This window comes from Eptatretus burgeri, chromosome 11 (assembly GCF_056783735.1).
Source record: "Eptatretus burgeri isolate ZD-2024b chromosome 11, Ebu_testis_v1, whole genome shotgun sequence".
Lineage (NCBI taxonomy): Eukaryota > Metazoa > Chordata > Myxini > Myxiniformes > Myxinidae > Eptatretus > Eptatretus burgeri.
In genome coordinates, this window is record NC_140971.1 from 2,392,646 (window position 1) to 2,420,546 (window position 27,901).

At 44.5% G+C, this 27,901-nt stretch overlaps 1 protein-coding gene and 1 long non-coding RNA gene across 7 annotated transcripts in view; one reads left to right on the top strand and one right to left on the bottom strand.

Moving 5' to 3' along the window:
* LOC147016298 (uncharacterized) lies at positions 1–27,791 on the bottom strand. Its single transcript, XR_015049023.1, has 3 exons — positions 27,721–27,791; positions 27,511–27,632; positions 1–515 (listed from the first exon to the last, which is right to left on the bottom strand). It is a non-coding gene; the product is annotated as an uncharacterized LOC147016298 (long non-coding RNA).
* LOC147016299 (receptor-type tyrosine-protein phosphatase S-like) overlaps positions 27,494–27,901 on the top strand; it is a 118,880-nt gene continuing 118,472 nt past the window's right edge. For 5 of the 6 annotated variants that reach the window (XM_085844904.1, XM_085844907.1, XM_085844902.1 and 2 more), the window contains exon 1: positions 27,494–27,621. In XM_085844904.1, coding sequence (XP_085701030.1) covers positions 27,549–27,621 — 73 coding nt within the window. In that variant the 5' untranslated portion in view covers positions 27,494–27,548. The remainder of the gene's footprint in view (positions 27,622–27,901) is intronic. The other variant, XM_085844908.1, reaches the window with a different exon arrangement.

Below are 27,901 nucleotides of genomic sequence, written 5' to 3' on the forward strand. Positions count from 1 at the left end.
TTAAGTTGTATAGAGCACTTTAATGGGTCCTTCCGTGGCATGGCATTCTATTTACAAAACTGGAAGGGCACTCCGTAGGGCCCATACCTCCGCCACGTAATGCCTGACCCAGGAGAACATATCAGGCCCAATACATTTTTGCAATATCATGCCACACACATTTCGTTTTTGGTTCCATCTCTCAATGCTGAAGAAGCAATTTAAAAATTAAATAATTCTCGTATCCAGATCCGGATTTGGATCTTCAACAAAATCGAATCAATTTGTCGTGGCCATACACCCAAGTTTCAATCCAAATCTCCACCAAGTTTCATCCAAATCCGTCCACAACTTTTTGAGATATCGTGCTATACAGTATATGAGTTTAACCCTATCTCAATGGTGAAGAATCACTGAAAAAAAATTATCGAACCCGGATTCAGATCTTCTCCAAAATTGAATGAAGTCTTCCTTGTCACACACCTAACTTGTCCACCAAATTTCATCCGGATCCGTCCACAACCTTTTGAGGTATCCTGCAGATAGACAAACAAACAAGAAGATGTCATGCAGAACACAATACTTGCAAAATCCATAAAACAAATTTGACCTCAAAAATAATTGGTGGTTGAATTCAATGGCCAAATATGCAACTCCTCTTCAAATTTCAAGTGAAACGGATGAACATTGAGGATTTTAGAAATCTCACCTTTTTATTTTTATATTATTATTATTATTATTATTATTATTATTATTATTATTATTATTATTATTTTTTGAATACATTGTCGAAGCTTGCATGAGAGCTAACACACAACGCACAACAATGGGGGGCGGGGGGTATCAGGAGACGGGCGGGAGAGGGAAGGACAAAACAGTGGGGAACAGACACATAAGGAGATCTGTGGAAGGGAGAGGGATGGGGCGGGGAACACGAGGTGTACAACATGGACATAGCAGGGAATTTGAAGGAGGTGGGTTTGGGGTGGATAAACGGTGGCAGAGAAGTTCGTGGTATTGGATGGGGGAAGATAAGAGGTGGTGGTGAACAGCTGTTTTGAAGACCTGGAGGGAAGAATGGGATTGAACAAAGTGAGGGACTTTATTCCAAAGGTGGGGAAAAAGAAGAATGAAAGTGAAGGTGAGCAGTGATTCATGATTTTGGTAGTTTCACCAGAAGGGGGTTGCTGGTGGACCTTGAGTGCCCTGCGGAAATATGGGGGGGGGGGACATATCGCATACAGAGAGGGGGGGTGAGACCGGAGAGGAGACGGTAGAAGACAGAAAGACCACCGACCTGCCTGCGTTGAGAGAGTGAGAGGCTCAAAAATTCAGCCTCACCGCGGGAGATACCAATGATCTTGAATGCCTTGGTTTCCATGGCGTGAAGCCGAGAAAGGTGAGAGGCAGGAGCACCAGTCCTGAGGGGAGAGCAGTACTCCATCAGGCTGCAGACAGGAGCTCAGGTGTGCCAAAGAAGGACTTTGCTTGACTGAGGATGCCCAGTCGATTACTGGCTTTGGAGGCCAGGCTGGAAATGTGACTTTCCCAGGAAAGATCATGGCAGCTCGTGAGACACAGAAGCTTGAATGAAAGGACTTCTTCAAGAGGATTGTTGAGAATGTAAATGGGAGGGTTTTCTAAACGGCCTTTTCGGAGAGACAAAGTGAGAGTGAGAGATTTGTCCGGATTGAAAGACATGTTCCACGTGTTGGACCAGTTTGTGATTTTATCCAGATCTGCAGAGCAAAGAAGCTGCTGCGTGCCGGTCTGTGGGATGACAGATGGTACGGCAGAGGGTGGAGTCGTCAGCAAAGAGATAAAGAGGATTTTCCAGATAGTCGGAGAGATGATTGATGAAAACCAGAAAAAGAACAGGGCCCAGAACGCTACCTTGAACTCCAGCCTGGACAGGAAGAGGGGATGAAAGAACTCCATTTAGGGCCACACGTTGACTGCGACAGCAGAGAAAGTCTGCGAGCCATGAGTGGAGATGGCCTTGGATACAATGGGAAGAGAGTTTGGTGAGCAGAGCAGGGTGCCAGACTGTGTCAACAGCACGCGATATATCTCGGGATATGGCTCTGATTTCATGTTCGGCATTGAGGACCTCCATCCATTGTTGGGAGAGCAGAAGCAGCATATCCAGGGTCGAGTGACCTGGTCTGAAACTAAACTGATGAACGGAAGTCAAGCCATTGGAGAAGAGGAAGGATTTAATGTCTGAAGCGATGATGGATTCCATAACCTTGTTGATGATTGGGAGAAGGCTGATTGGTATGTAGTTGCTTTGATCTGGTTTTGCACCTTTTTATGCAGGGCTGTAATGTTTGCTGATTTCCAAGCAGATGGCAGATGACCTTGAGCAAATGAAAAGGTGAATATAACAGAGAGAGGGTGAGCAAGAGCAGAGGAGCAGGTTTTTAGGACACGTGAGTTGATGCCGTCTGGACCGGTTGGAGAATCTGAGTCGATGTTTGACACCAAACTCTCCATTTTGTCAGACGAAAAGGACACAGAGTCCGTTGACAGCTGGGTGTGACTGGGTAAGGTGGGTACAGAAAGTGATGGGTTTCGGACAAAAGATTTGGATGCAAACACTGAGTTTAGGCATTCAGCCTTTTCACGTGTAATGTCAGCAGTGCGGCCATTTGAGGTGAGGGAGGGGATTGCGGGGGAACATATACCAGAAACAGATTTGATTAGATGCCACCAGGATTTGGAGGAGGGAGACAGGTTTGAGAGTTCAGACTTGATATTTGGAAAATGTTGTTTTCTGGCTCTCTTGAAGGTAGATACACACTTGTTCTGAGCTTTATGGAAGGAACTGAGATTACCCTCAGTTGGATTTGCTTTCCATGAGGCAAAGGCAAGTTGTTTCAGGACAACTGTCTCGCCACAAGCTTCAGTGTACCGTGGGCGGGAGGAAGGGTCGGACAACTGAAGACAAGGGATCAGACGATGGACAAATGGACGGTATACTGGATTGTGACATAGGATCGCAGCATTGTTCTATATACTTGAATGGTAACACCAATTGCGCAAACCTTTGAGGGAATGGTTCGACTACGAACAGCAAGCAGGCAGATCCTTTCAGGAATGACTGGGGAGAAACACCAAGTGGGCAGATCGTTTAGGAAATGATTTGATAGTAACACCAAGCAGGCAGATCGTTTCGGAAATGATTGGATGATAACATCAATCAAGCGGATCATTCAGGAAATGATTGGATAGTAACATCAATAAAGCAGATAGTTTAGGGAATTATTGGATAGTAACATCAATCAAGCAGATCATTCAGGAAATGATTGGATAGTAACATCAATCAAGCAGATCATTCAGGAAATTATTGGATAGTAACATCAATCAAGCAGATCATTCAGGAAATGATTGGATAGTAACACCAATCAAGCAGATCGTTTAGGAAATGATTGGATAGTAACATCAATAAAGCAGATCGTTTAAGGAATTATTGAACAGTAACATCAAATGGGTATATCATTTAGAGTATAGGTTCGCACTCTCGGGTCATGACCCAAATCAGGGCCCTGGGGGGTTCTCAGTGTGGTCGCAAAGGGTCATCAATGTTTTTTTGTTTCTGATGGAAAAAGAATAATAAAAAAGCAACAGGACGGGTTGAGTGTTGGATGACGTGCACGTCCATGGAGGCATTCCCTCGCACTCGACGTAAAGCATGCTAGGCACAGAAGCACCATGTCAGCTGAGTTGTGGAGGTGCCAGTTCTTGTAAGTGTGCACGTTATTTCATTGTGAATCACTTTTTATCAAACAGTGGGGGAATCGCACGTGAATCTGCACTGCTTCTTCAGTGACATACTCGCACTGCCTGTTTATACTGAGTGTCGTTATGCAATGGTGTGTTTACCGAGTATTACTGTGTTGGTGACCTCCAGCATCTCCATCGTGGGCAACGTACCCTGGTAGTACAGCACAGTGACGAGGCTACACGTGTGAATCTGCATAAGTTCTTTAACGATTTATTTGTGCTGTGTTTCTGAGGTCTGTCGGTATACGCTATAGAAATGATGAAAAATATTTCTTTTTGACAAAGCTCAACACTGATGTCATCATTCATTGCCTCTTTCATCGAGATAACTTGGCGACACGAGATCTAACCAAACCTTCACATGCTACTGAAGGATGCAATCGAGATTGTGAACCTCATCGAGGCAAGGGCACCAAATTCTCGACTATGTGTGAAGAAATAGGATCGGAGCACCAGCACTTGCTCCAGAACTCAGATGTCCGCTGGCGTTGTTGTCGAAAAATCCTTTAACGTTGTATGTTGCTTAAAACAGAAATTTAAGAGAGAGACAGAGACAGAGACAGAGACAGAGACAGAGACAGAGACAGAGACAGAGAGAGAGATCACTCGTTGGTTCATCGCTTCAAGGATGAAGCTTGGCTGGCAAAACTGTCTTACTCGAGTGACATTTTCCCAGCACTTGAAAGAGTCGAACACTGAAATGCAGCAGTGAAAGCAGACCATTGTTCTCTTCATTCAAAACGAAATTGTACCTTTGTTGGGAAAATATGTCAAAAGGGAAAAACTGCTGCATTTCCTGGGCTGAATGAATTTCTTGCAGAGGTATCTATCAAATATCTGTTTGAGCTGTTCCAAGAATGCTTCAAATGGAGATGGATTGATACTTGCTCCAAAATGTCGATTTTTCAGAAGCACAGCTGGGTGAGAAATCCACTTGATTTGGACGTCCATGAAATTAGGAATGATGTTGATGGATTCCAGGAAGAGCTCCTTGATCTCCATGAAAATCAAGTAATGCGACAGAAATCTACTCAAGTTTCTTGATCTCAGTTCTGGGTGCACCTGCGGTGCAAACCTGTTGTGTCGCGTGAGGAAGAGAAAGCTCTGTTTCCCTTTCCAACTACCTGTATCTTGGTGAGGCAGGATTTTTCTATTCTGGTTTTAATCAAGACGAGAGCAAGAAATCGTCTTGGCCTGCAGCGTGACCTGCGCTGTGGCCTTTCCATCAATATTCAGCTGAGTGTAACTGAGCATACTCGGAAAATGCAGCATCAGCGGAGCTACAGAAATTCGAAGGATTTCTAATGCTTGTTTTTTTTTTTGTAACGTCTTTTTGTTTAAATTATCTTTTTTTAATATGTTCAAATAAATATTTTGTTTGTATGTCATAAAATGAGCATTATCAGTGGTTCTATGTGCATTTCCTGTTTGAAAACATTAAATAAATAGAAATTTCCATCAGATGTCTTATAAATAAATAAAAAATTGAAAAATGTATATACATAATATATACATATTTCATTTTTGGCGTAAGCTGGAGGGTCAGGAGATGCTGTTGGTTGCCATCTCGAGAAAAAGGTTAAACAACTGCTTTAGGGAATGATTGGACAGTAACACCAAGTGGACATATGCCTTAGGGAACTATTGGACAGCAACACCACGCAAACAGATAATTTAGGGAACTATTGGACAGTAATAATAACTGGACAGATAATTTAGGGAACGATTGGATAGTAACACCATGTGGACAGATCATTTAGGGGAACTATTTGACAGCAATAACAAATGGACAGACCATATAGGGAACTATTGGAGAATAAAACCATGTGGACAGATCATTTTGGGAACTATTTGACAGTAATATGGGGACAGATCATCGAAGTCACTGTTGGACAGAATCACCATTCCTGTCAGATCAGGTATGGGAGAATGCGCTTGAGCAGCGTGTCGCTGCATCCACTTTCCGCTGGTACTCCAGGGGCCCCAATCTGGCAATCCCCCAGGCAGATGCCTGACCCATCCTCATCTCCTTGAGATGCTGATGCAACCACGAGGCACATGGTCGGCCCATTGGCCACCTCCATTCAAGAGGCTCTCTCGCTGAGAGAATAGGATGAGCAGGATCAGCGTCAGGAAAGCGAGCCACATGCCCCTATGGCCACAGCTGACGCTCACGGACTATGCAGGAAACAAATCTCATTCAAGTCGATCTCAGCAACTGCTCATTGGGCACACAGTTCGACCAGCGATAGCCAAGGATTTTCCGGAGACCTGGTACCGAAGGATTTTCCGGAGACCTGGTACCAAAGGAATTAAGTCTCCGTCTCAGATCCCTGATCAGAGTCCAAGTCTCACATTGGTAGAGCAAGACTGGAAGCACCAAGGGCCTGAAAACTCGGACTTTCGTCCTCCCGCACAGGTACCGACAGTGCCACATCCCATGATCCAGTGAATCCATGACTGCCTAGGCCCGACCCAGACATCTATTGACCTCTGGCTCACAGCCAGCAGAGACATGAATATCACTGCCAACGAAAGTGAATATCTCTGTGACCTCAACATCCTCACCACAAACAGGTACAGACAGGATAGCAGCAGCCAGTATGTCATCGAAAGCCTAGATCTTTGTTTTGACCCAGGAAACCCATAATCCCAGCCGCTCAGACTCTTCATTCAGCCCCTCATTGGCCCTCAAAAAGATATCCAGAATCCCCGCAAAGATGATTGCATGAGGTGCGAAATCGAGTTCGGAGATTTTGACATTCCAAAAACGATGCACCGCAGCTTTATCTCTCCAACATCCTCCCCAGAATCCAGTTCATACAAGTGCTGAAAAGTGTGAGGGCCAGGACACACCCCTGATTAACTGCAGTAGCAACTGGAAATAAGTCAGAGATGGTACCACCACATCTCACAGCACTCTCAGTACCAGAATAGAGTTCAGATATCAGATTGATCAGTTTTGGTGGCACCCCACGAAGACCATGATTCCTCCAGAGGGCATGCCGGTTCACTGAATGAAACTCTTCACAGAGATCAACATAGGCTGCAAGCAGCCCCTGCCGAAACTCTCGTCTGCATTCAGTGAGGACCCGAAGAGCAAGGATAGAGTCAATCATTGACCTCTTTGGTGTAAAGCCTGACTGCTCTGGATGCTGGTGTTCAAGTTGATGGCGAACCCTATCAAGAATTATCCGAGGAAAGACCTTGCCCGGCACTGAGAGCAGCGTTACCCCTCGGTAGATGTTGCAGTCCTGGCAATCATCCTTCCATTTCCAGAAAGGGGCAACAAGGCCCCTCTTCCAGTCAGTTGGGATTATGCCTGTTTTCCAGGCAGAGTGCAGAACTGTATGCATGCAATGACACGAGTGCAGCATTTCCACCAGCTTTGAGAAGTTCAGCATGAATGAAACAGATCCCAGGAGCTTTACCCCCATTTTAACCGGTTCATCGCAGCCTGTTTCCACAAAGGAAGGTGGACCACAGTTGATTGGAGGGTCAGCAAGAGGGATTGTAACACCCCTGACATCCAACTTGACAGCTGGTGGATCAGCCTGGTACAGCCGCTCAAAGTAACCGTCCCAGTGGGCTTTCATTTCGGACTCCTCTGTCAAGTGCACACCACCCTCTGCTCTAACTGCAGTACACTGAGGGATGGTTTTCGACAAACGCAATGCGCGATTCCCTGTAAGTAGGATGAGAATCACTTGACCACAGGTGATGCTCCACACCCTCACAGATTCCTTGCACATAGACCTCCTTGTCCACCCTTAGTGCACGTACAGTTTCACGCCTCAGCTCAGCTCTGCCATTCAGCCTGGCCCTGCGACTCTGGGCAATGGTATCCAGTGTCCCTTAAGAGACAAAATTCTTCTTCGCCCTCTAGTGAGTTCCAAGACATCCACCGGCAACATCAAGGACGGTGGTCTTGAAGGCACTCCACAACCCTTCAGGATCCCCCAAAGCACTCAGGCACCCCCAAACCCAGACCTTAGTGCTATTCTGGTTCACAGTTCCAGAGTCATGGGGACCAACACACATCTCATACCCATCCCCATCAGTGCCAGTCGATGCATTGAATTCCCCTAAGACTAGAGGAGTATCTCGCCTGGGGCACTGATCAACCACAGACTCGAGTGTGGCATAGAATGCGTCTTTCACCGTGAGATCACTCGCCTCAGTTGGAGCATATTCAGAGACCAGGGAAACGACACCAAAGGAGTGACCAATCCTAAGTCTCATAATGCGCTCATTGACTGGTGTTGCCTCAATTATCATTGGAGTCAGCTTCACCCGTTCACTGCATCCTGTGTTTTCACAAATGAAGGTGGATCACAGTTGATTCGAGGGTCAGCAAAAGGGATTGTAACACCCCTGACATCCAACTCGACAGCTGGTGGATCAACGCGTTGGGCATGGTAGCCACCAGAATGACCAGACGAATCGTAGGTGTAACCACCCACCATGATCTCGAAACAATCCGGTCTCCGAACCTCAGAGAGTGCTGCAATACCGATGTCCAAACGCTTGAGCTCAGATGATAACAGAGAGGTCATCCTCTCTTTGGGATGGGACATTCCAGGCACCATCCGAAGGGACCGCCTCAGGTTAACCTAAGGAGACCACCGTTTGGTGGATGACACCTCAGCACCACCCCAACACACTCTCCCACAATCGGATCCGGGAAGGTTACCCTGTCGTTTCCCTCCCATCATCAAAGATTGGGGGTCCCGAAGGCTTTGCCACAATCCCGTCATCCGGTGAGCTGCCCCACGAAGGAAAGCTGCACAGGAGGTACTCCCATGGAGAGGGTTTTCAGATTTTAAAAATGCTTTTGGAATGTTTTGCGGAATGAAGAGTTTTATACCGGGAACCCATGGGGCTTAAGGCCCGGTCACACCTTGACGTTTTAGCCAACGTATGCCGATTTTTGAATTTTTTTTCTAAAACGCTGGCACACGTTGAATACGTTATGGGTAAGTTTTGATAACATTGAGATCACGCTGAAAAACACTGCCATACGTCGTTGTACGTTGGCTTTAAACGTTGTACTTTTCGGTTGTCCTCAAATTTTTTCATGCTTGAAATTTCACGACGTATGCCGGCGTATGACTCACACGTTCCGCTACGCTGGCCACAAGTTGTATGCACAGTCTGCGATCGTTGACAGACGTCAACACATGCTACTTGTAAGTTAATCATAAGTTGAGACACGCCGAGGTAATGTTTAGCGTACCCGAAACTTATTTCTAACCTATGATTAACGTGTTGTTGGCACGTTACGCGATCGTTGCCACACATCGACAGACGTTACTTTTAAGTTACTCATAGGCTGAAAGATGTCGGTATAATGGATCGTCCTTGCGTCAGCGTCCACGGCCATGGCCAGGACACTTATTTGCAGCATTCTTCAAACTTTTCTTCGGCATGACGAGGATGTTCACACTTCGATGTCTAGCTTGGCTATGATTCCAATTGTCCATCGGCAGCGTCTATTTAAAATAGTCGAGTTTGAGCGTTTTAACACGTTCAGAAGAAACGCTTCAAATTTCCGAGCGCCAGCGTCAAAAAACAAAGGTGAGTGACAGCAATTTAAATCGTTCATTGTAAACAATGAAAATAGTTGAGTGGTACCGTTTAAAAGTCGTTGAGTGTAAAAAGAATCGAATTGTTGAGCGCAAGCGTCTACTTTCAATAGTGGGGTTTGAGCGATTTAACACGTTCAATAGAAACGATTAAAATTTCCGAGCGCCAGCGTCAAAAAACAAAGGCGAGTGACAGCAATTTAAATCGTTCATTGTAAACAATGAAAATAGTTGAGTGGTACCGTTTAAAAGTCGTTGAGTGTAAAAAAAATCCAATTGTTGAGCACAAGCGTCTACTTTCAATAGTGGAGATGCAGCCATTTAAATCGTTGAGTTTATCATTTAAATCGTTAAACGCAAGGACGATCCATCATAACCCACACCCTCCCCCTCACACTCACCTACTAATGCCAACATGAACAAACTACTACTAATACTAATATTGATACTGATACTGATACTGTTACTGCTGACATGGACATCGACTCAAAAAGGACTCGAAAACACTGTTGGGTTCCCCTTTTATGAGCAGCATTTTTATATACCAATTCCCAAAACCGCTGGGAACACGTCTTTATATGGCAGTTGTAAGCTAGAAACACGTTAATTTATTTTTTGTCGACCGGAAGACGGCATTGGAATACGTCTACATACGTCGATGTGTGTTGGGACTACGTAAAGAATTGGTTCAAAGCACGTCAAACATAAGTTAGAAATAAGTTTCGCGTAAAAAAAGACATTACCGCGACGTGTTTCGACTTATGAGTAGCTTATAAGTAGCCTTTGTGAACGTGTGTAAGCGTCCACATATAGTGTGTAAAACTTATCCCCATCGCATGCAGAACGTGTGTCATACGCCGAGTACGTCGTAAAATTTTGAACATGTTTAAAATTTCTTGACGTACTCTACTCACTACGACGTATGATAGCGTGCTTTAGCGTTCTACTCACGTATACCAAACTTACTCATACCGTATTTGATGTGCCCTAACGTTTTAGACACATTTTTCTTAGGTCGGCATACGCTGGCAAGATCGCCAAGGTGTGACCGCAATGTTGACACTTCCATTTCTACGGCAGTTATGATTCGAATCGTTGTGCGTCAGCCTTTTAATAGGCTACGTCACGACATCATCGTCGATGCGTGCAACGCGCTATGCCTAAGTTAGACTATCGTTGGGCATCGGTTGTGTAGGCTGACAACAGGTTCAGCATTCGTTGGTATAAGTTATCTATAACACAACGAAACGTTCTGTGTCTGTTACCAATGCGTTATACATAAGACCAAGTCGCTATGAATACGTCCGAATCTTTATAAAAAAAAACATCAAAAGTTCAACGTAAGCCAGCGTTTTAGATACATTTTAATACGTTGCCATCGCTGGCTAAAACGTCAAGGTGTGACCGGGCCTTTAGCTCAACCGAAGTGGGGAACAATTGCCGTCCTCATGGTGAGATGCCAGATGATATTCTCGTCTCAGAACTCTGCGTCTGCCGGGACACTGCTGCTGGCTTGACATTCTGTGGTCAATATCCGTATCGCATAATCGGCGCTAGCTCAATCTGGCAGCGGAACGGCCCCAAGTAGGTTTCTGATATTATTCATATCGCTTGTAACACGGTGTAAACAATGACAGACGATTTAGCCGCTGGAATACCGGTGACAGACGCTAATTAGATTCCGCGAAAATCATGCTAGCTCAACCGAACAGCGGAACGGCTAAAACCAACGCAGAATGCTAGTCAGGGGTCCCCTGAGTACAAAAGGAGCACTGACAGACAACTTTGTCGCTGGGCCCCCCAGGACAGACGCTCCCTGATTCGGGACCCTTTGGTTGCGCTAGCTCAACCGAACAGCGGAACGGCTAAAACCAATGCAGAATGGTAATACCAGGACCCCTGAGTACAAAAGGAGCACTGACAGACAACTTGGTCGCTGGGCCCCCAGGACAGACTCTCCCCAGTGGGGCGTTCCATGTCAAGTGTACACATTTTTCAGCGAAATTTTGACACCGTCTTCGATTTCACTCTTTTTTTTTTTGTGCAAGTGTTTGTATCCATGGTAAAACATTGTGTCAATTTTCAGACCTGGGGGCCAATCGGGGCCCATTTTAGGTCCCCTCCAAATTTGGGTGCCCCCTGTTGACCCACAATCTTCCAGTGGCCATATCACAGGTTGTAGTGGTCCGATTTGGATGATCTTGGTATCAAAATGCTCGTAAAAGCGAGATCTTTCGAATCGCGTAAGGTAAAATCACTCCGAAACAGTAATTCAAAAAGTTATAGTTTGGGGCGCCCTTTGACCTTGGGCCCCGCTCCCCAGCCAAACCGATGGTCCCGATTTTTTTCGTGTGACAATACCCCTTCATATACTCCAACACCTCAGCATAAATGAAAATGGGATCTCAATGGGTTCAAGTGTGATGATGGTTTTATTGTTTGGGGACTCGGGTGCTGGACACACAATCCGCCACAATATATAGCACAATATTTGAACACAAGATTTCCAATACACTATATCAGAATATTGTACATAAATTTTCCACATGCAGGAACTGGAAGCGATACTAGTATGAGTAAGAGTTTTTCCTAGCATATTATAGTCAAGATTTTTTGCCAACCAATGTTTTATTTGACAGCTGTGTTTCTTTTTTACTGATTGTGTAGGTTCTCCCTGCAGCAGTTTTTGGTTCTACGGAAAGAAGTATATCAGAAATGTCTAAAATGCAGTGATCTTCAATGTCAGGAAAAAAGAAACTATTTGCGGGCCCATTTGGATGAAGAAAATTCACTTTCACTTCATGAGTGTCCTGAAAGGCTTTCATGATGCAGGCAAGCCACCATTTTCCATCATAGTGCACTGTGACATAACCTGAGAGTTTCTCGTTTAAAGTTGGTGAAGATTTTGAAATAGCCGACTCGATACAGTGTTCCTCGCTAAGGCTGAATTCACGTACTTGAAGAGCAGTTTCAGAAATAGGGATGAAAGCATGAAGTTTTTTAGTTCCAGCTATGGTTTTGGCCATCTTTAACCTACCTTTCTTCCAGATTTCGTTCTTCCTCGTCATACGCCTCTTGGATCCCGGAACCGAACTTCATTTCATTCAAACCATTTTCAGCAAAGGCGAAAAGATATTTTGGAGAAATAATTTGACTGTCGTAAGGTCTACGCAGGCTCTCACGTGTTGCTTCTCGTTTGACTGTACCTCCCATGCCATCTGAAGGGCCCTTGCCATGACTTGTGGCAAAAAAATGCCATTCTGCGTCAATACCATACTCTGATTTGTGACGAAATAGGTTTATGAAGACTTTGCAATGCTTATATTGGCCAGCGCAACCGTCTGAGAAATAGAAAGTTCCTTTACATTTCCAAAGCTAGATTTCAAGTGTTCAATGAGCATTCTTTGGAAGAGGTGGACTGAGACAACTTCGTGAGTATTGCATTCTGATATAATCGTGAACGAATCGTGGTTTAATTTGCCATCGTCCAATTTGAAATAGTAAACCCAGGGGTGAATTGGCGCTTGAGAGCAGTTCCAATGGAATCCTTGGGCCGCATCCTGTACGACAAACGAATAGTTCTCTGAGAAGTCTCCAATAATGACAAATTCTCCTTCACCGATTTCGTCTTTATTATTTTTCAGAAACTGATATTGGGCCTTGGCAATGAAGTCGTGTCTCACTAATTTCACCGCACGTTCACAGAATTGATAAATGAATTCTTCCAAAGGCAGGACCATGGGGCTCAGTTCAGATCTGTTGGTGGATGTCCACCGTTTAAACTGAATTTCATCAATATCCTCTTGTTCATAAGCACTCACTCAGTATCTTGGTTTTGAAGTCTTCAATTGATGGGCAACGTTCACAACTTCTGAAATACCATGCCGGTTGTGCTGGGTTACAAACTATGCGTGCTATCACATGATGATAGCTCGTAAGTTCGGCTCTCTGTGGCATTTTGGAACCAAACATCATGAGTTTCACATTTTGATGTATCGTACACACACATACACTGTGTGTACCGCCTGAACCGGCCAGGACACACTCCGAGGGACAGAGCATGGCAAACTTCGCGAATCCAACTTTCAAGCCAGGGTTCTTCTCTTTGAATTTCTGAAACAGTCCCTTGAGATTGTTTAGTACCAGGCGCTTTTGAATTTTGTCTTTTCCATGTTCATTCCTGACCACCACACAGTCCTTTTTTCCTGGCATTATTCGGCTGACTTCATCACTTCGGTAAAATTCGGTTACAGTGGATTTTACTTCGTCAGGCAATATTTTACCCTGTTTGGGATTTGGAGATGAGAGCATACCATTTTCTTTCTCTAAATTTTTGGCTTGCACAGTCATTCTTTGGGAGCAACTGAATTCACTCATCATCCCTCTGATGCTCATATTCCCAGCAAATATTGTCAGTATACGTATTTGCTCTGAACGGCTCAAAACAACGTATTTTTCTTTCAGGCTTTTGATCACCTCTGGCATGCAGTTTTCATCACATTTTGACGCTGTATTTTGTATTTTCTCCGCAGTGCTTGGTCCAGCAACTAGTTCTAATTTCTTTCGCACAGAATCTTCCACTTTACTTCGCGTTTCAGGAATGTACCCTGGGTTCCTTTCCGTCTGTCGTTTGTTGAATGGGCTTTCGCCTATCATCGATAACGACTGGTTTAATAGGTCAACTTCTGCTTCTCGCTCAAAAACCTCCTCGTCCTCATCTGTCAAAATAGATTCTGCAATGCCTTCGATAGTACCTTCTGATGATAATTTCGAACTGGTCGAAGATGATTCTTCAATACGCTCTGGTAACAACTGAGAGTTTTCTCTGCACGAAGTACAGTCTGTCATCTTTTTTTTCACCTTTGAAGAAAATTTCATCAACATATCATTTGACACATTGCGAAGATCTTTTCGTTTTATGGCAGCTGAATGGATCGCAACAGTATTTTTGTAACTCCTTTCGATTTTCAGTCGCCATGCTTACTGCAAAATATGCAAAAACTGAGATTAGCCCATTTATGACTTAATTCGGTGATGGTTATACAAAAAATGTACACTTAAAAATCAATAGACACAATAGGCAGAATAATCTTTTGCAAATGATGCAATATATATATATATATATATATATATATATATATATATATATATATATATATATATATATATATATATATATATATATATATATGATTGTCGATTTCAGACATAAAGTCGCCTGCCAGCAGTTGACGTCATTGGAACGATGATGGCAAACGTTGCCCAATGTCGAATCAAGAATTAGTGATATGTGGACACCGAACAATAAAACAATCATCATACTTGAACCCATTGAGATCCCATTTTCATTTATGCTGAGGTGTTGGAGTATATGAAGGGGTATTCTCAGACGAAAAAAATCGGGACCATCGGTTTGGCTGGGGAGAGGGGGCCCAAGGTCAAAGGGTGCCCCAAACTATAACTTTTTTAATTCCTGTTTCGGAGTCATTTTACTTCACACGATTCGAAAGATCTCGCTTTTACGAGCATTTTGATACCAAGATCATCCATATCGGACCACAACCTGTGATATGGCCACTGGAAGAATGTGGGTCAACCAGGGGCACCCAAATTTGGGAGGGGCCTAAAATGGGCCCCGATTGGCCGCAAGGTCTGAAAATTGACACATAATGTTTTACCGTGGATACAAACACTTGCACAAAAAAATAAATTGAGTGAAATCTCGACGATGTGTCAAATTTCGCTGAAAAATGTGTACACTTGACATAGAACGCCCCAATAGGGAGCGTCTGTCCTGGGGGCCCAGTGACCAAGTTGTCTGTCAGTGCTCATTTTGTACTCAGGGGACCTGGTAGTACCATTCTGCGTTGGTTTTAGCTGTTCCGCTGTTCGGTTGAGCTAGGGCAACCAAAGGGAACCCGAATTAGGGAGCGTCTGTCCTGGGGGCCCAGCGACCAAGTTGTCTGTCAGTGCTCCTTTTGTACTCAGGGGACCCCTTACTAGCATTCTGCATTGGTTTTAGCCGTTCCGCTGTTCGGTTGAGCTTGCGTGATTTTCACGGCATCTAATTAGCATCTGTCACCGGTATTCCAGTGGTGAAATCGTCTGTCATTGTTTATACCGTGTTACAAGCTATATGAATAATATCAGAAACCTACTTGGGGTCATTCCGCTGCCAGGTTGAGCTAGCACCGATTATGCGATGCGGATATTGACCACAGAATGTCAACCCAGCAGCAGTGTCCCAGCAGACACAGACTTCTGAGGTGAAAATATCATCTGGCATCTTACCATGAGGACGGCAATTGTTCCCCTCTTCGGTTGCGCTAAGCCCCATGGGCTCCCGGTATATTTTAAGGAGACCGGAGTGCAAATCCTGCCACCAACCTCCGAATAAAAAGTAACCCTACTGCAGGTGGACATCCGCAGACACAGTTGAGCACTAGATATGGATGGCCGTTGGCTCACAAGGAGCTCCTCCGCCCTTTGACAGGTTTTGTTTTTAATCCTGCTCGGTGTCCATATCGTACACCCTCCTCACCAGGAAACTTGTTGGGGGAGACGGTTTAGTCTCTGACAACCCGACCACTTGATGCATTATTTCATCCACATTAGCATCCCGCTTGCTGGCACTGCTTTAGCGAGTTCCACATTGGCATCCCGCTTTGCTGGCACTGCTTTAACGAGCTCCACTTTGCCATCCCGCTTGCTGGCACTGCTTTGAGGAGTTCCACCTTGCCATCCTGCTTGCTGGCACTGCTTTAAGGAGTTCCACCTTGCCATCCTGCTTGCTGGCACTGCTTTAGAACATGTCTCATTCACCTTGCTGATAAAATTACCCAGGTTAAAACCGCTGTCACACCTTGATGATTTAGCCAGCGTATGCCGACGTATGAAAAATTTGTCTAAAATGCTGGCACACGTCGAATACGTTATGGGTAAGTTTTGTATAAGTTAAGAGCATGCTGGCATACGTCGTAGTACGCCGAGCTCGTCGACAAATTTTAACATGCTCAAAATTTTTTGACGTATGTCAGCGTATGACTCACACGTTCTGCATTCGCTGGCCATAAGTTGTAAGCACGTTACGCGATCGTTGACACACGTCGACACACGTTACTTGTAAGTTACTCAACAGTCGAAACGCGTCGAGGTAATGTTTAGCGTACCCGAAACTTATTTCTAACCTATGAGTAACATGCTTTGAACCTATGTGTAACGTATCTCCAACGCACATTGACGTATGTAGACGTATTTGACGTCTTCCGGATGACCACAGAACTTACTGAACGTGTTTCTAACTTACAGCTACCGTATAATGGCGTATTGGCAGCGTTTAGGGGAATTGGTATATAAAAATGGGGTTCACACAGGAGGAACCCGTCAGTATTCCAGACCCCATTTTTTTTTTCTTTGGCATGACGGTGATGTTGACACTTCGATTTCTAGTGCGGTTATAATATAATTAAAAGGCTGCCGCTCAACGATTTAAATCATAACCACGCTAGAAATCGAAGTGTCAACATCACCGTCATGCCGAAGAAAAGAAAAAAACAAACAAACAAAAAAAAACCATGGAGTCTGGAACATTGACGGGTTCCTCTGGTGTGAACCCCATTTTTATATACTAATTCCGCTAAACGCTGCCAATACGCCATATAAGGTAGCTCTAAGTTAGAAACATGTTTAGTAAGTTCTGTGGTCGTCCGCAAGAGGTCAAATACGTCAATATGCGTTGGAGATACGTTACTCATAGGTTCAAAGCACGTTACTCATAGGTTAGAAATAAGTTTCGGGTACGTTAAACATTACCTCGACGTGTTTCGACTTATGAGTAACTTACAAGTAACGTGTGTCAACGTTTGCATAACGTGCCTACAACTTATGGCCAGCGTATGCGGAACGTGTGCGTCATACGCTGGCATATTTCGAAAAATTTTCACCATGCTTAAAATATGTCGACGTACTCGGCGTACCACGACGTATGCCAGCGTGCTTCAGCATGCTCTTAACATATACAAAACTTACCCATAACGTATTCGACGTGTGCCAGCGTATTCGGCAAATTTTTCATACGTCGGCATACGCTGGCTAAAACGTCAAGGTGTGACAGCGGCTTGACACTTCGATGTCTCGTGCGGTTATGATTTGAATCGTCGAGCCGCAGCCTTTTAATAGGCTACGCCACGTGATCGTCGGCGATACGCTGCCGCGTGCTATGCATAAGTTAGACTATCGTTGGGCATAGGTTGTGAACACTGACAACACGCGAAGCATTCGTTGGTATAAGTAATCTATATGTTATCGAAATGTTCTGTGTACGTTACTAATACGTTATGCATACGTCCAACTCGATATGAATACACCCAAAACTGGAAAAGAAACATCAATAGTTCAGCGTACGCCAGCGTTTTACATACATTTTGATACGTTGCCATACGCTGGCTAAAACGTCAAGGTGTGACAGCGGCTTAAGGCATGATTGACCCAAAATCTGCTCAACCACAATCTATTTACATGGGCAACCTGCTGTTCCAATGAGGGAGAGTTATGCTATTTACCTCATTTTGGAGTGAACGTGTCCCTGGAGCTTTTCGGAGATGGTGTTGCATTCACGGCTCAGGGCCTTATTGACTCATCACCTTCAGAACTATTAATTAACAGACAATCAAGAACAATACTCGGTGCGCTCAGAGCTATCCAAACAAAACATCAAGTGAAAGCGTTCCAAGAGAACATCGGACATGCTCCAAAGTTCCATCAAGGTCAATTCGTGTTTGCCTGAAATTTTGGAAAAGGTCCACGCTAGATTTCTCGGACTGTCATTCGGGTAATTGGTCCGAGGAATTACGACGTGCAAGTGAATGGTTTTGCGTGCAGAACAGACATGAAGAACAACTATGTTCACGGGTTGTGATCACTCCTTCATATTTACAACCTGATGGTGCGATGGCCCCGCTGGACCAGTTACCGGCATCACTTTCTGGGTCTCTGTCTCCAACTAGTTCTGCTAGAAGTGGGAGACGGGCATTACCTATTCAAGAGGCACCACCTGTTGAACAAACGATTCCTTTCAATCAGCATTTTGATGAACCGATGCCTTCTCCACCAGTTCATCAATCTGAGACCCATGACATGTTTGTTGATGAACACATGCTTTCTCCATCATCTGGACAAACACCTTATCGGGTTGAAGAGTCTACGAGATTTCCGGTGTGAAAAAGGCAGAAAACTCCAAGACTAATTGAACAATGCTAAACCTGTGTAGATGCCAACAAACTTAAATGACAAATTGTCTCTCTGGACTCCTATAATGATAACACTGTACAACTGAGTTACTTTTAGGTTGGTGAGTGAAATGATGAACTTCCCAATAAGGAACTCCACTGGTGCATGATTGTGATTTATTACCAGGAAAGTCTTTTAAGGACTATATTATAGTTGAGATAAAAGGGAAAAGTAATTTAGTTTGTTGGTTACACATTTACTGTAAGTTTCAAAAAAGGGAACAGTTGCTGTGTCTGCTGTTTGGTTTGGCTCTGCGTGATGAGGGGGGGGGGGGGGGTTGGAGGCTGAGTGCGCATGCACATTGGTGAGGCTAGCAGGAGGTGATTAAACCCGCTTGTTTATCATACTTTGTACTGATTACCGAGTCAACGGACATGGTGAAAAAAGAGATTTTTCTTTTTCTTCTCCTGACCCGATATAATTAAATAATTGAGTCCATGCAGAACGTGGGGTGAAATGGCTCCAAAATGCATTTTTTTTTCCACTCTTTTAAAGGTAATTATTGTATGTATGATTTTATTTTACACCTTCTCAGGACTCCCAGTAGCGATCTTTTTGGATTCGTTTTCGACTTTTATTTTATATTTTGAACGTGTACATACAACATGGATTTCAAGTGCGTTAAGACACGACCTCTGATAGGTTGACCTCAAGGTACTCACACTCGCCTCGAACCTGTCCATCCTCGGTTTGAATCTCGACCCAGCGATAAAATGTCATCCTGGTGTTTCACAGACTGGGTGATGCATCAATCTGTGTGTCGTCCCTCCGATTGACGTTAAAATGGGCGTCCTGTCTTCCGACATGAGTTAATGGATGTTAAAGATGCCCACGATATCGTTCACGAAGAGTGGGTGAGTTATCGTGGGCACTGTGACCAAATTACAAATTCCTGCCTGAACTATTACTGCGAAGGCAATGGCAAACCACCCAGTGTACCTCTTGTTGAGGAAGCTGCTTTGGTGGTACAGACACTCAGTAACGAGTATGGCACATCAAATAAAAATAACAACTGAACAGCGAATGTGGGAGAAAAAAACTGAAAAGAGAATTAAAGCCTTTCAAAAAGGATAGAGCATGGGCATGTAGTGAGGGGAGTGGGAGGGGAAGGGGGACGAAGAGGGGAGAGAGGCGGGGGATAGGGAGAATAAGGGGGAAGGCACTTCTTTCTGTATCCATCCTGTCCACCCCATTGTACTCCCTTCCCCATTGTTTGTGTAATTCTCCCTTTATTTCATTCTTAAACTCCACTGTTGGGACCCCCCCCCCCCCCGTACCCTCATGACTGTTCCTTTTGTCCTGTTGCTTCCTGATCTGTTTTGTGTTCTAGCTCTTCTGCTCTTCCACGAGCCTTGATGCTGCATACAAAAAAGTCGTATGATGGCAACCATTGTACAGGCTTGGCTTGATGGGCCAAATGGTCTCTTTCTGCGCTGAAGTTCCTTGGAAGGGAAGTCCTCCATTTTTATATATATATAGTATTGTGAACCATGGTGTCTATCTCTCGTTTACAGCGGCTGCTCTCTACGCTCCATTTGAAAAGCTGAACATTCACTTTTGAAATGATGGGAGAACAGGCATGAGTAATGTTGATGCCAAATTTTATTTCGCAACCAGGATATTTTGCCTTCTCTTTTTTGTTTTGTCAACAAATCCAACCTCCATCGTGTCTGGGCGGTGTATATCTCCAGACGTGCCTGGACGGTGGCTGCCTCTGGATGTGTCTGGGCGGTGGTTGTCTCCAGGCGGTGGTTGTCTCCAGGCGGTGGTTGTCTCCTCGCGGTGTTGACAGTATGACCAGTAGAAAATATTTCAGACATTATGTTATGTGTGTCCATTTTCACATTATTCTTTGCCGAATCATTTTGATGAGACTATGAATCTTAAATAACACTCCATCGCACTTCTCCCTTTATGCTTATGCTTATCTCCTCATACTCCCCCCCATCCCACCCCACAACTCCTCCCAAACTGCCTCCTCCCTCCATGCCCATAAAAATTAAACTCTCTGGACATTTATAAGCATTACAACCGAAATGCGATGAGCTCTATGATCTCTTAACCTGAAATGGATTTTGAAATTTAAACTGCAGAATTGAACTTAGCAGCAGTTCCAACTGCTAAAATGTGTTCATTTGTCCAATTCGGACATTGTTTGATACTCCAGACGTCTCTGGACAATATTTAGTATGACCCAACCAGCCGTTCCTTGTCAACCACTAGCAGAGCCCACCTGTCACTTCACTGACGGACTAATTTGTTGTCCTGGTTGCCAGAAATTTTGAGTTAGAAGGAGAAGGAAAGGAAGACAAATTTTACCCATGCATATAGTGCTTTAACTCCTCAATCCACACACCCCTCCCCGTCCCCCTCCTCGCGTCCCGCTCCCTCCACTCCCCCCCCCCCCCCGTTCGTCCTGATGTCCCTTCCCACTAGAAATGTCACACACGATGACAGGCTTTGGCATGCCAGTCCATTTCTTTGGGGGGGGGGGTGGGGGGATGGAAGGGAAGGGAAGGAGGATACATTTGCCCAATTGCAGAGTGCTTTAACCTCAGCGTTGCCCAGATTAAAAAAGGAAATTGTGATACTGTCGACCACCACCAGGTGACGCCACATGGTACACATTTACATAGACCCTGCCCCGACGCCCCCCAAACCCCCCTGTGAGACCTTGGCCACATAGCCTATGTTCCCCCCCCCCCCCCCACACACACACACACCACACACACACACAAAGTTGTGTTTGTTACTTGAAAGATGTGGCTGTGCAAGAGAGAGAATGAGAGAAAGAATGGTGTATATATATATATATATATATATATATATATATATATATATATATATATATATATATATATATATATATAATTTCATTGGAGTGCTTGCTTGAGTGCTTAATAGTGGTGGGTGAATCGATTCCAAAGTACTCTATTCCTACCAAGGAATCGAGTAGTGAACCGGAGTTGACATCGATTCCAAGGAATTCCTACTTCATGGAAAGAAGCGTTTTTGTCCTGGGAATTTTTTTCGTCCCTGTTGGGCATATTTTGGTTACACATAGCCTGGACTATTAATTGAAAAGGAAAACGCCCCTGGGGCTTCCCATTTGCAATATAACAGCAAAAGCAAGTCACTTGCAAACTAAACACACCCCAAGGGCGTGTTCCTTTTCAATGAACAGCAAGACATTTAGAGTTGGCTGGTAAAGCATGCTGATTGCATTTCTGACGGATTGGAAGGCAATACATCAATTGATAAAGTTTTGACAAGTCATTCAAAAGGTCCAGAAGTGCTGTTTGGAACTATTTTGGAAAGGTTAAAGAAGGCATTCCAAAAGTTGCCTACTCACTTTGTTCAGTAGACCTTTCTTATCACTGTAATACGTCCAATATGCTAAAACATTTGAAAACCGAACACCAGAGAGAGTACCTATTAGTGACGATTGAGAATGTGGTTTCAAAGAAACCAGTCTGCAACAGCAACAAGTTCGCTTTCGCAATGGACGATGGAAAGCACTTTCACCCCGGTAATGCCCCGGTACACTGCCTCCCTTCCCATCACACTGCTTTTCCTTCCCCGAATCCTCCTCGCTCCCCCTTCCTCTCTTTTCCATCCACCTCCTCTCTCCCCCCCTCCGATCCCCCTCTGGTCTCACCCACTCCCCCTCGCTTCCTCTCTCACCCCCCCTCCTCTGTCTCTCCCATCCTTCTTTCTCTCCACCCCACCCCCCTCTTAGTGTGTGTGCGTGCGTGCGTGCGCGTGTCAATCAGTCAGTCAGTCAGTCAGTCAGTCACCTCCATAACTCCAAAACCATGAAACCGAGCAGCCTGAAACTTTGCATGCATACTAAGGGAACTCAAGGGGAGTGCACAAATGAAAATTGGGTGTTTTGGTTAATTAGAACACCCCTTTTGAAGATAATTAATGGCCTTATTTAATTATCCCTTATGAAGGCTTCATGATGGTCAGCGCCTTGGGTCAGCTTGCTCTCCATCGCTGGGGTCTTAAGTCACCATTGTTTTTGGCTTGCTCAACATTGCCTTGACTTGGAACAGGCCATAACAGTTCCTCAACGATAAAGCGCTCAAAATTTTTTTCACTTTCTTCACTCATATCATCGAATGCCTCATCTTCCTTCCTTTCATGTAAGTACTGCTTCATCAGGATGAAGATTACCGCATTGCAGTTGTGCGCAGGCATGAATCGGTGCCGATACAATCAGATTGTGCAAATATATACATGTGCGATTAAAAATAATGGCCAGATGTAATCTTATCTGGCTAGCCCCCCCACAACGTGGTTTTGAAGGGGTCGAGGGAGGATGAAGTGGCAGGGTCCTTCTCCAGGTATTCCAATCCCTGAATGTGCGGAGGAAGAAGGATGAGCCATATACCTGGGTACTGCAGTTCAGTATCATGAAGCAGGATCGATGTCCTCTGGTAAGTGAGGATGTTTCATTGAGGTATATACTCTACCTGATGTCCACCAGGTCGTAGCGAATGCGGTACATCAATACAAGACTGCTTTGGAGTCTTCTACTCTCCAATGTGGGCCATTGTTGTTCTTGAACAGTCTTCATACCTACGAATCGCTGAATACATCACAATGCTTATAAACGCCTGGAGATGCCAGTGTTCGTGGATTTATTTCATGTCTGCATTTGTGATAAGCTCTATAATCTCTCAACCTGAGCCAAATTTCAAAATTTAAACTGTGGATTTGACCTTAGCAGCAGTTCCAACTGGACAAAGTGTTCATTTGTCCAATTTGTATGTTGTTTGACACTCCGGGTGGTCTTTAATATGATCAATCGGCGATCGTTAATCGCTTGCCAAGCCTGCCGTTCCTTATCAACCCTTTCATTGGAGTGCTTGCTTGAGTGCTTAAGCCACTTGGAGAGTGCTCACAAGCTGCTTGGATGTTCACTTGCAAGTCTTCGGCAATTATTCTGTAAAAGTACCCGCACTGTCCCAATGCACTATCCCGCTGCTAAACAATGAAAAATACATCGGTTGACATACAAAGTTCAGGCCCCACCTGGATGTATTGCGCATCGCGGTGCCAAGCCCGCTGTTCCCTGTCAATGGATGGAGGGAGTGAAGGGATGGATGGATGGACCAAAGCGATGTTTGTAAGCCATGGTGAGACAATAGATGGCAGTGTAAATTACTTTTTTTTTTAAATGGGAGTGAAGAATGGATGGAGGGAAGGAATGGCTGGATGGGATGGAAATAAGGGATGGATGGATGGATGGAAGGGATGGTGGTGCATGGCTGTTCTTAGCTGAGTCAGATTTCGGGGTTTGAACTATGGGGTTGGGCTTGGTGGCGGGTCCGGATGCTGGAGGAGTGTTTGTTTGTCTGGTTCTTGCGTTCTTTGGATCTCCGGGCAATGTTTGATCCCCTCAGAGAGATCCAGTTCCAGAGAGGGTAAAAAGGGTGGCAGCCGCAGTTTGAGTTTCATTCCTAAAGGGAAACCCCTGTTATCTATATATTACTAAAACTCTCATCTTGTATGTATGTATGTATGTATGTATATTGTATATGTTCCCGAAATACAGCCAAAATGGTATACGATAGCACAAAAATTTTCGGGCCACCAATTTGTTGGTACTTATTGTGTGTTAGGGTTAGGGTTAACCCCTAACCCTAACACCTGACTCACCATTCTCCTGCGGTGTGCAGTATCAAGTGTCGTTAAAATCGGGCAACGAAAAAATTATTAAAAAATCAATTCCCGATTCAGTCAAGTACTCTTTGGGATTATTTGATCAATGCAAACAACCTCAGCGGTTTAGTTCGCTGGAGCTATGTTTTAAAAAAATGTTTTAAATGATTTTTTTTTATCAACCGCTGTCACAACGGGAACCCAACGGGTTCACGGGCCATCTTGTAATGTCTTTAAAAATGGTACGTGCTGTTTGAAAGTGACAGGTGGTTGCGCTATCCTGTTTAAACGTGCTGTTTTAACATACCCCATTTCTTTCAATCCTGTACTAATGCTAGCGGACGAGGCCTCCCCCCGCTTCCCCTCAAGTCCCCCTCCCAAATGCAAGTCAACAACCCCCCCCCTTCAATTCAAGTCGCACTACCAAATGCAAGTTCAGAACACCCCTTTCCTCTCCCCACCATCCTCACTTCCCCACCTCTCCCCCTCCCCCTCTTTCTGTCTCCCCCCCCCCAATATAGTATTCCCATTAGCAAAGCGACAGATGGTATCTGCTAATATATATTATTATATATATATATATATAAAAATAATTAATGAAGACTCTTCTGGCCAAACAGTTGCGTTCATTGGCTCCACCTATTAAGCATGAGCTTAGCAGAGCAACTGCCCCCAACATCTCTGTATGATTGCACTGCAGCCAATTCTGAGAAGATAATTTAATTCTTGGTTTGATAGACGAGTACACCCCAGTTCCCTCTCCAGGGACTTTGAGGGTCTCTCTATATGACAGTTGATAGAGTGGTTGCATTACTTTGGCCAGAAGAGGTAATGCAGGATATACCAGTGGGGAGAACAAGTATTTGATACACTGCCGATTTTGCAGGTTTTCCCACTTACAAAGCACGTAGAGGTCTGTAATTTTTATCATAGGTACACTTCAACTGTGAAAGACGGAATCAAAAACAAAAATCCTGAAAATCACATTGTATGATTTTTAAATAATTAATTTGCATTTTATTGCATGAAATAAGTATTTGATCACCTACCAGCCAGTACGAATTCCGGCTCTCACAGACCTGTTAGTTTTGTCTTTAAGAAGCCCTCCTATTCTCCACTCATTACCTGTATTAACTGCACCAGTTTGAACTCGTTATCTGCATAAAAGACAGCTGTCCACACTCAATCAATCAGACTCCAACCTCTCCACAATGGGCAAGACCAGAGAGCTATCTAAGGACATCAGGGACAAAATTGTAGACTTGCACAAGGCTGGGATGGGCTACAGGACAATAGGCAAGCAGCTTGGTGAGAAGGCAACAACTGTTGGCGCAATTATTAGAAAATGGAAGAAGTTCAAGATAACAGTCAATCTCCCTCGGTCTGGGGCTCCATGCAAGATCTCACCTCGTGGAGCCTCAATGATCATGAGAAAGGTGAGGGATCAGCCCAGAACTACATGGCAGGACCTGGTCAATGACCTGAAGAGAGCTGGGACCACAGTATCAAAGAAAACCAAAAGTAACACACTACGCCGTCATGGATTAAAATCCTGCAGTGCACGCAAGGTCACTCTGCTCAAACCAGTGCATCTCCAGGCCCGTCTGAAGTTTGCCAATGACCATCTGGATGATCCAGAGGAGGAATGGGAGAAGGTCATGTGGTCTGATGAGACCAAAATAGAGCTTTTTGGTTTAAACTCCACTCGCCGTGTTTGGAGGAAGAAGAAGGATGAGTACAACCCCAAGAACACCATCCCAACCGTGAAGCATGGAGGTGGAAACGTCGTTCTTTGGGGATGCTTTTCTGCAAAGGGGACAGGACGACTGCACCGTATTGAGGGGAGGATGGATGGGGCCATGTATCGCGAGATCTTGGCCAACAACCTCCGTCCCTCAACAAGAGCATGGGAGATGGGGCGTGGCTGGGTCTTCCAGCATGACAACGACCCAAAACACACAGCCAGGGCAACTAAGGAGTGGCTCCATAAGAAGCATCTCAAGGTCCTGGAGTGGCCTTGCCAGTCTCCAGACCTGAACCCAATAGAAAATCTTTGGAGGGAGCTGAAAGTCTGTGTTACCCAGCGACAACCCCGAAACCTGAAGGATCTGAATGGAGGAGTGGGCCAAAATCCCTGCTGCAGTCTGTGCAAACCTGGTTAAGAACTACAGGAAACGTCTGATCTCTGTAATTGCAAACAAAGGTTTCTGTACCAAATATTAAGTTCTGTTTTTCTGATGTATCAAATACTAATTTCATGCAATAAAATGCAAATTAATTATTTAAAAACCATACAATGTGATTTTCAGGATTTTTGTTTTAGATTCCGTCTTTCACATTTGAAGTGTACCTCTGATAAAAATTACAGACCTCTAAGTGCTTTGTAAGTGGGAAACCTGCAAAATCGGCAGTGTATCAAATACTTGTTCTCCCCACTGTAGATGGTCGTCATTGGGAAGTGCATCAAAATAAAAAAATCACGTTGCAAAGCAGTACATGTATTCCAAATGTTTGGCTAAAATGTCTGACTTGTTACTTCTCCATGGCGCAGAAGGTTGAATGGCATAAGCTACGTTACTGACCTCTGTTGCCCGTTGTTATATGCGGAAGTGGAACTGCTCCTTTCTACTTGCCCACAATCTGTTTTTGGAGTAGCGACTTCTGGTATGCAGGGATGTCATCGAACATACTGCACTGCTACTGCTTCACAGATGTGCTGTCAAACTATGGCATTTGTAGTGTGTAAAGGCCATAGGTTTGTGTATTTTTCTTTGTTGTATCATGAATATGTTGTATATTTCTCTGTTGTTTATACATCCCCCTGTCCCTCATTCCTCCTCACACCCATTGTTTGTTGAAGTCTCACTCCAATTTATCCTTTAGCTGTTGGTGTCTCCCCCCATCCTCTCTCTCTCTCTCTCTCTCTCTCTCTCTCTCTCTCTCTCTCTCTCTCTCTCTCTCTCTCTCTCTCTCTCTCTCTCTCTCTCTTTCTCTCTCTCTCTCTCTCTCTCTCTCTCTCTCTCTCTCTCTCTCTACTATTCCTTTTGGTATGTTGCATTCTGTGTTCTCGCTCTTCCATGACCCTTGACTTTGACCTTGTATATCAAATATTAGATTACAAAATGTCCCAGTGTTGTTTCGTAGTTTTAAATGGTCGAGCATGATACATTTATTTTCTTCCACAGGTGTGTTCTTGCATCACCTCTTTCTGCTTTCTTTGACTGTATGAACTGAGCAGTCATGCTGGATTATGCACGTCGTGCTTGGCTGTTTTCATGCCTTGCCTTGATGCAGGCCATCATGGGATCTTCCGGTGAGGCAAATCTAACAACAAGAAAAACAGTTTAACATTTTCCTGGAGAGAGGGTCGAAAAGGAGAAAGTGGCGTGGCATAGTGTGAAAATAAACTCACGAAGGTGATGATGACCCTGTGCTGGACACAGAACGAGAGGGAAAAGGACTTCACGTGATTTCCCCCTCCCCCCCCCCTTATTTAAAGCTGTGCAAGTTGGTAATTATTAAACGGAATGTAATACACAGCCTGGGAACCCAGAACTGGTGAGAGGTTTTGGCAAATTATTTGCTCCTGCTCC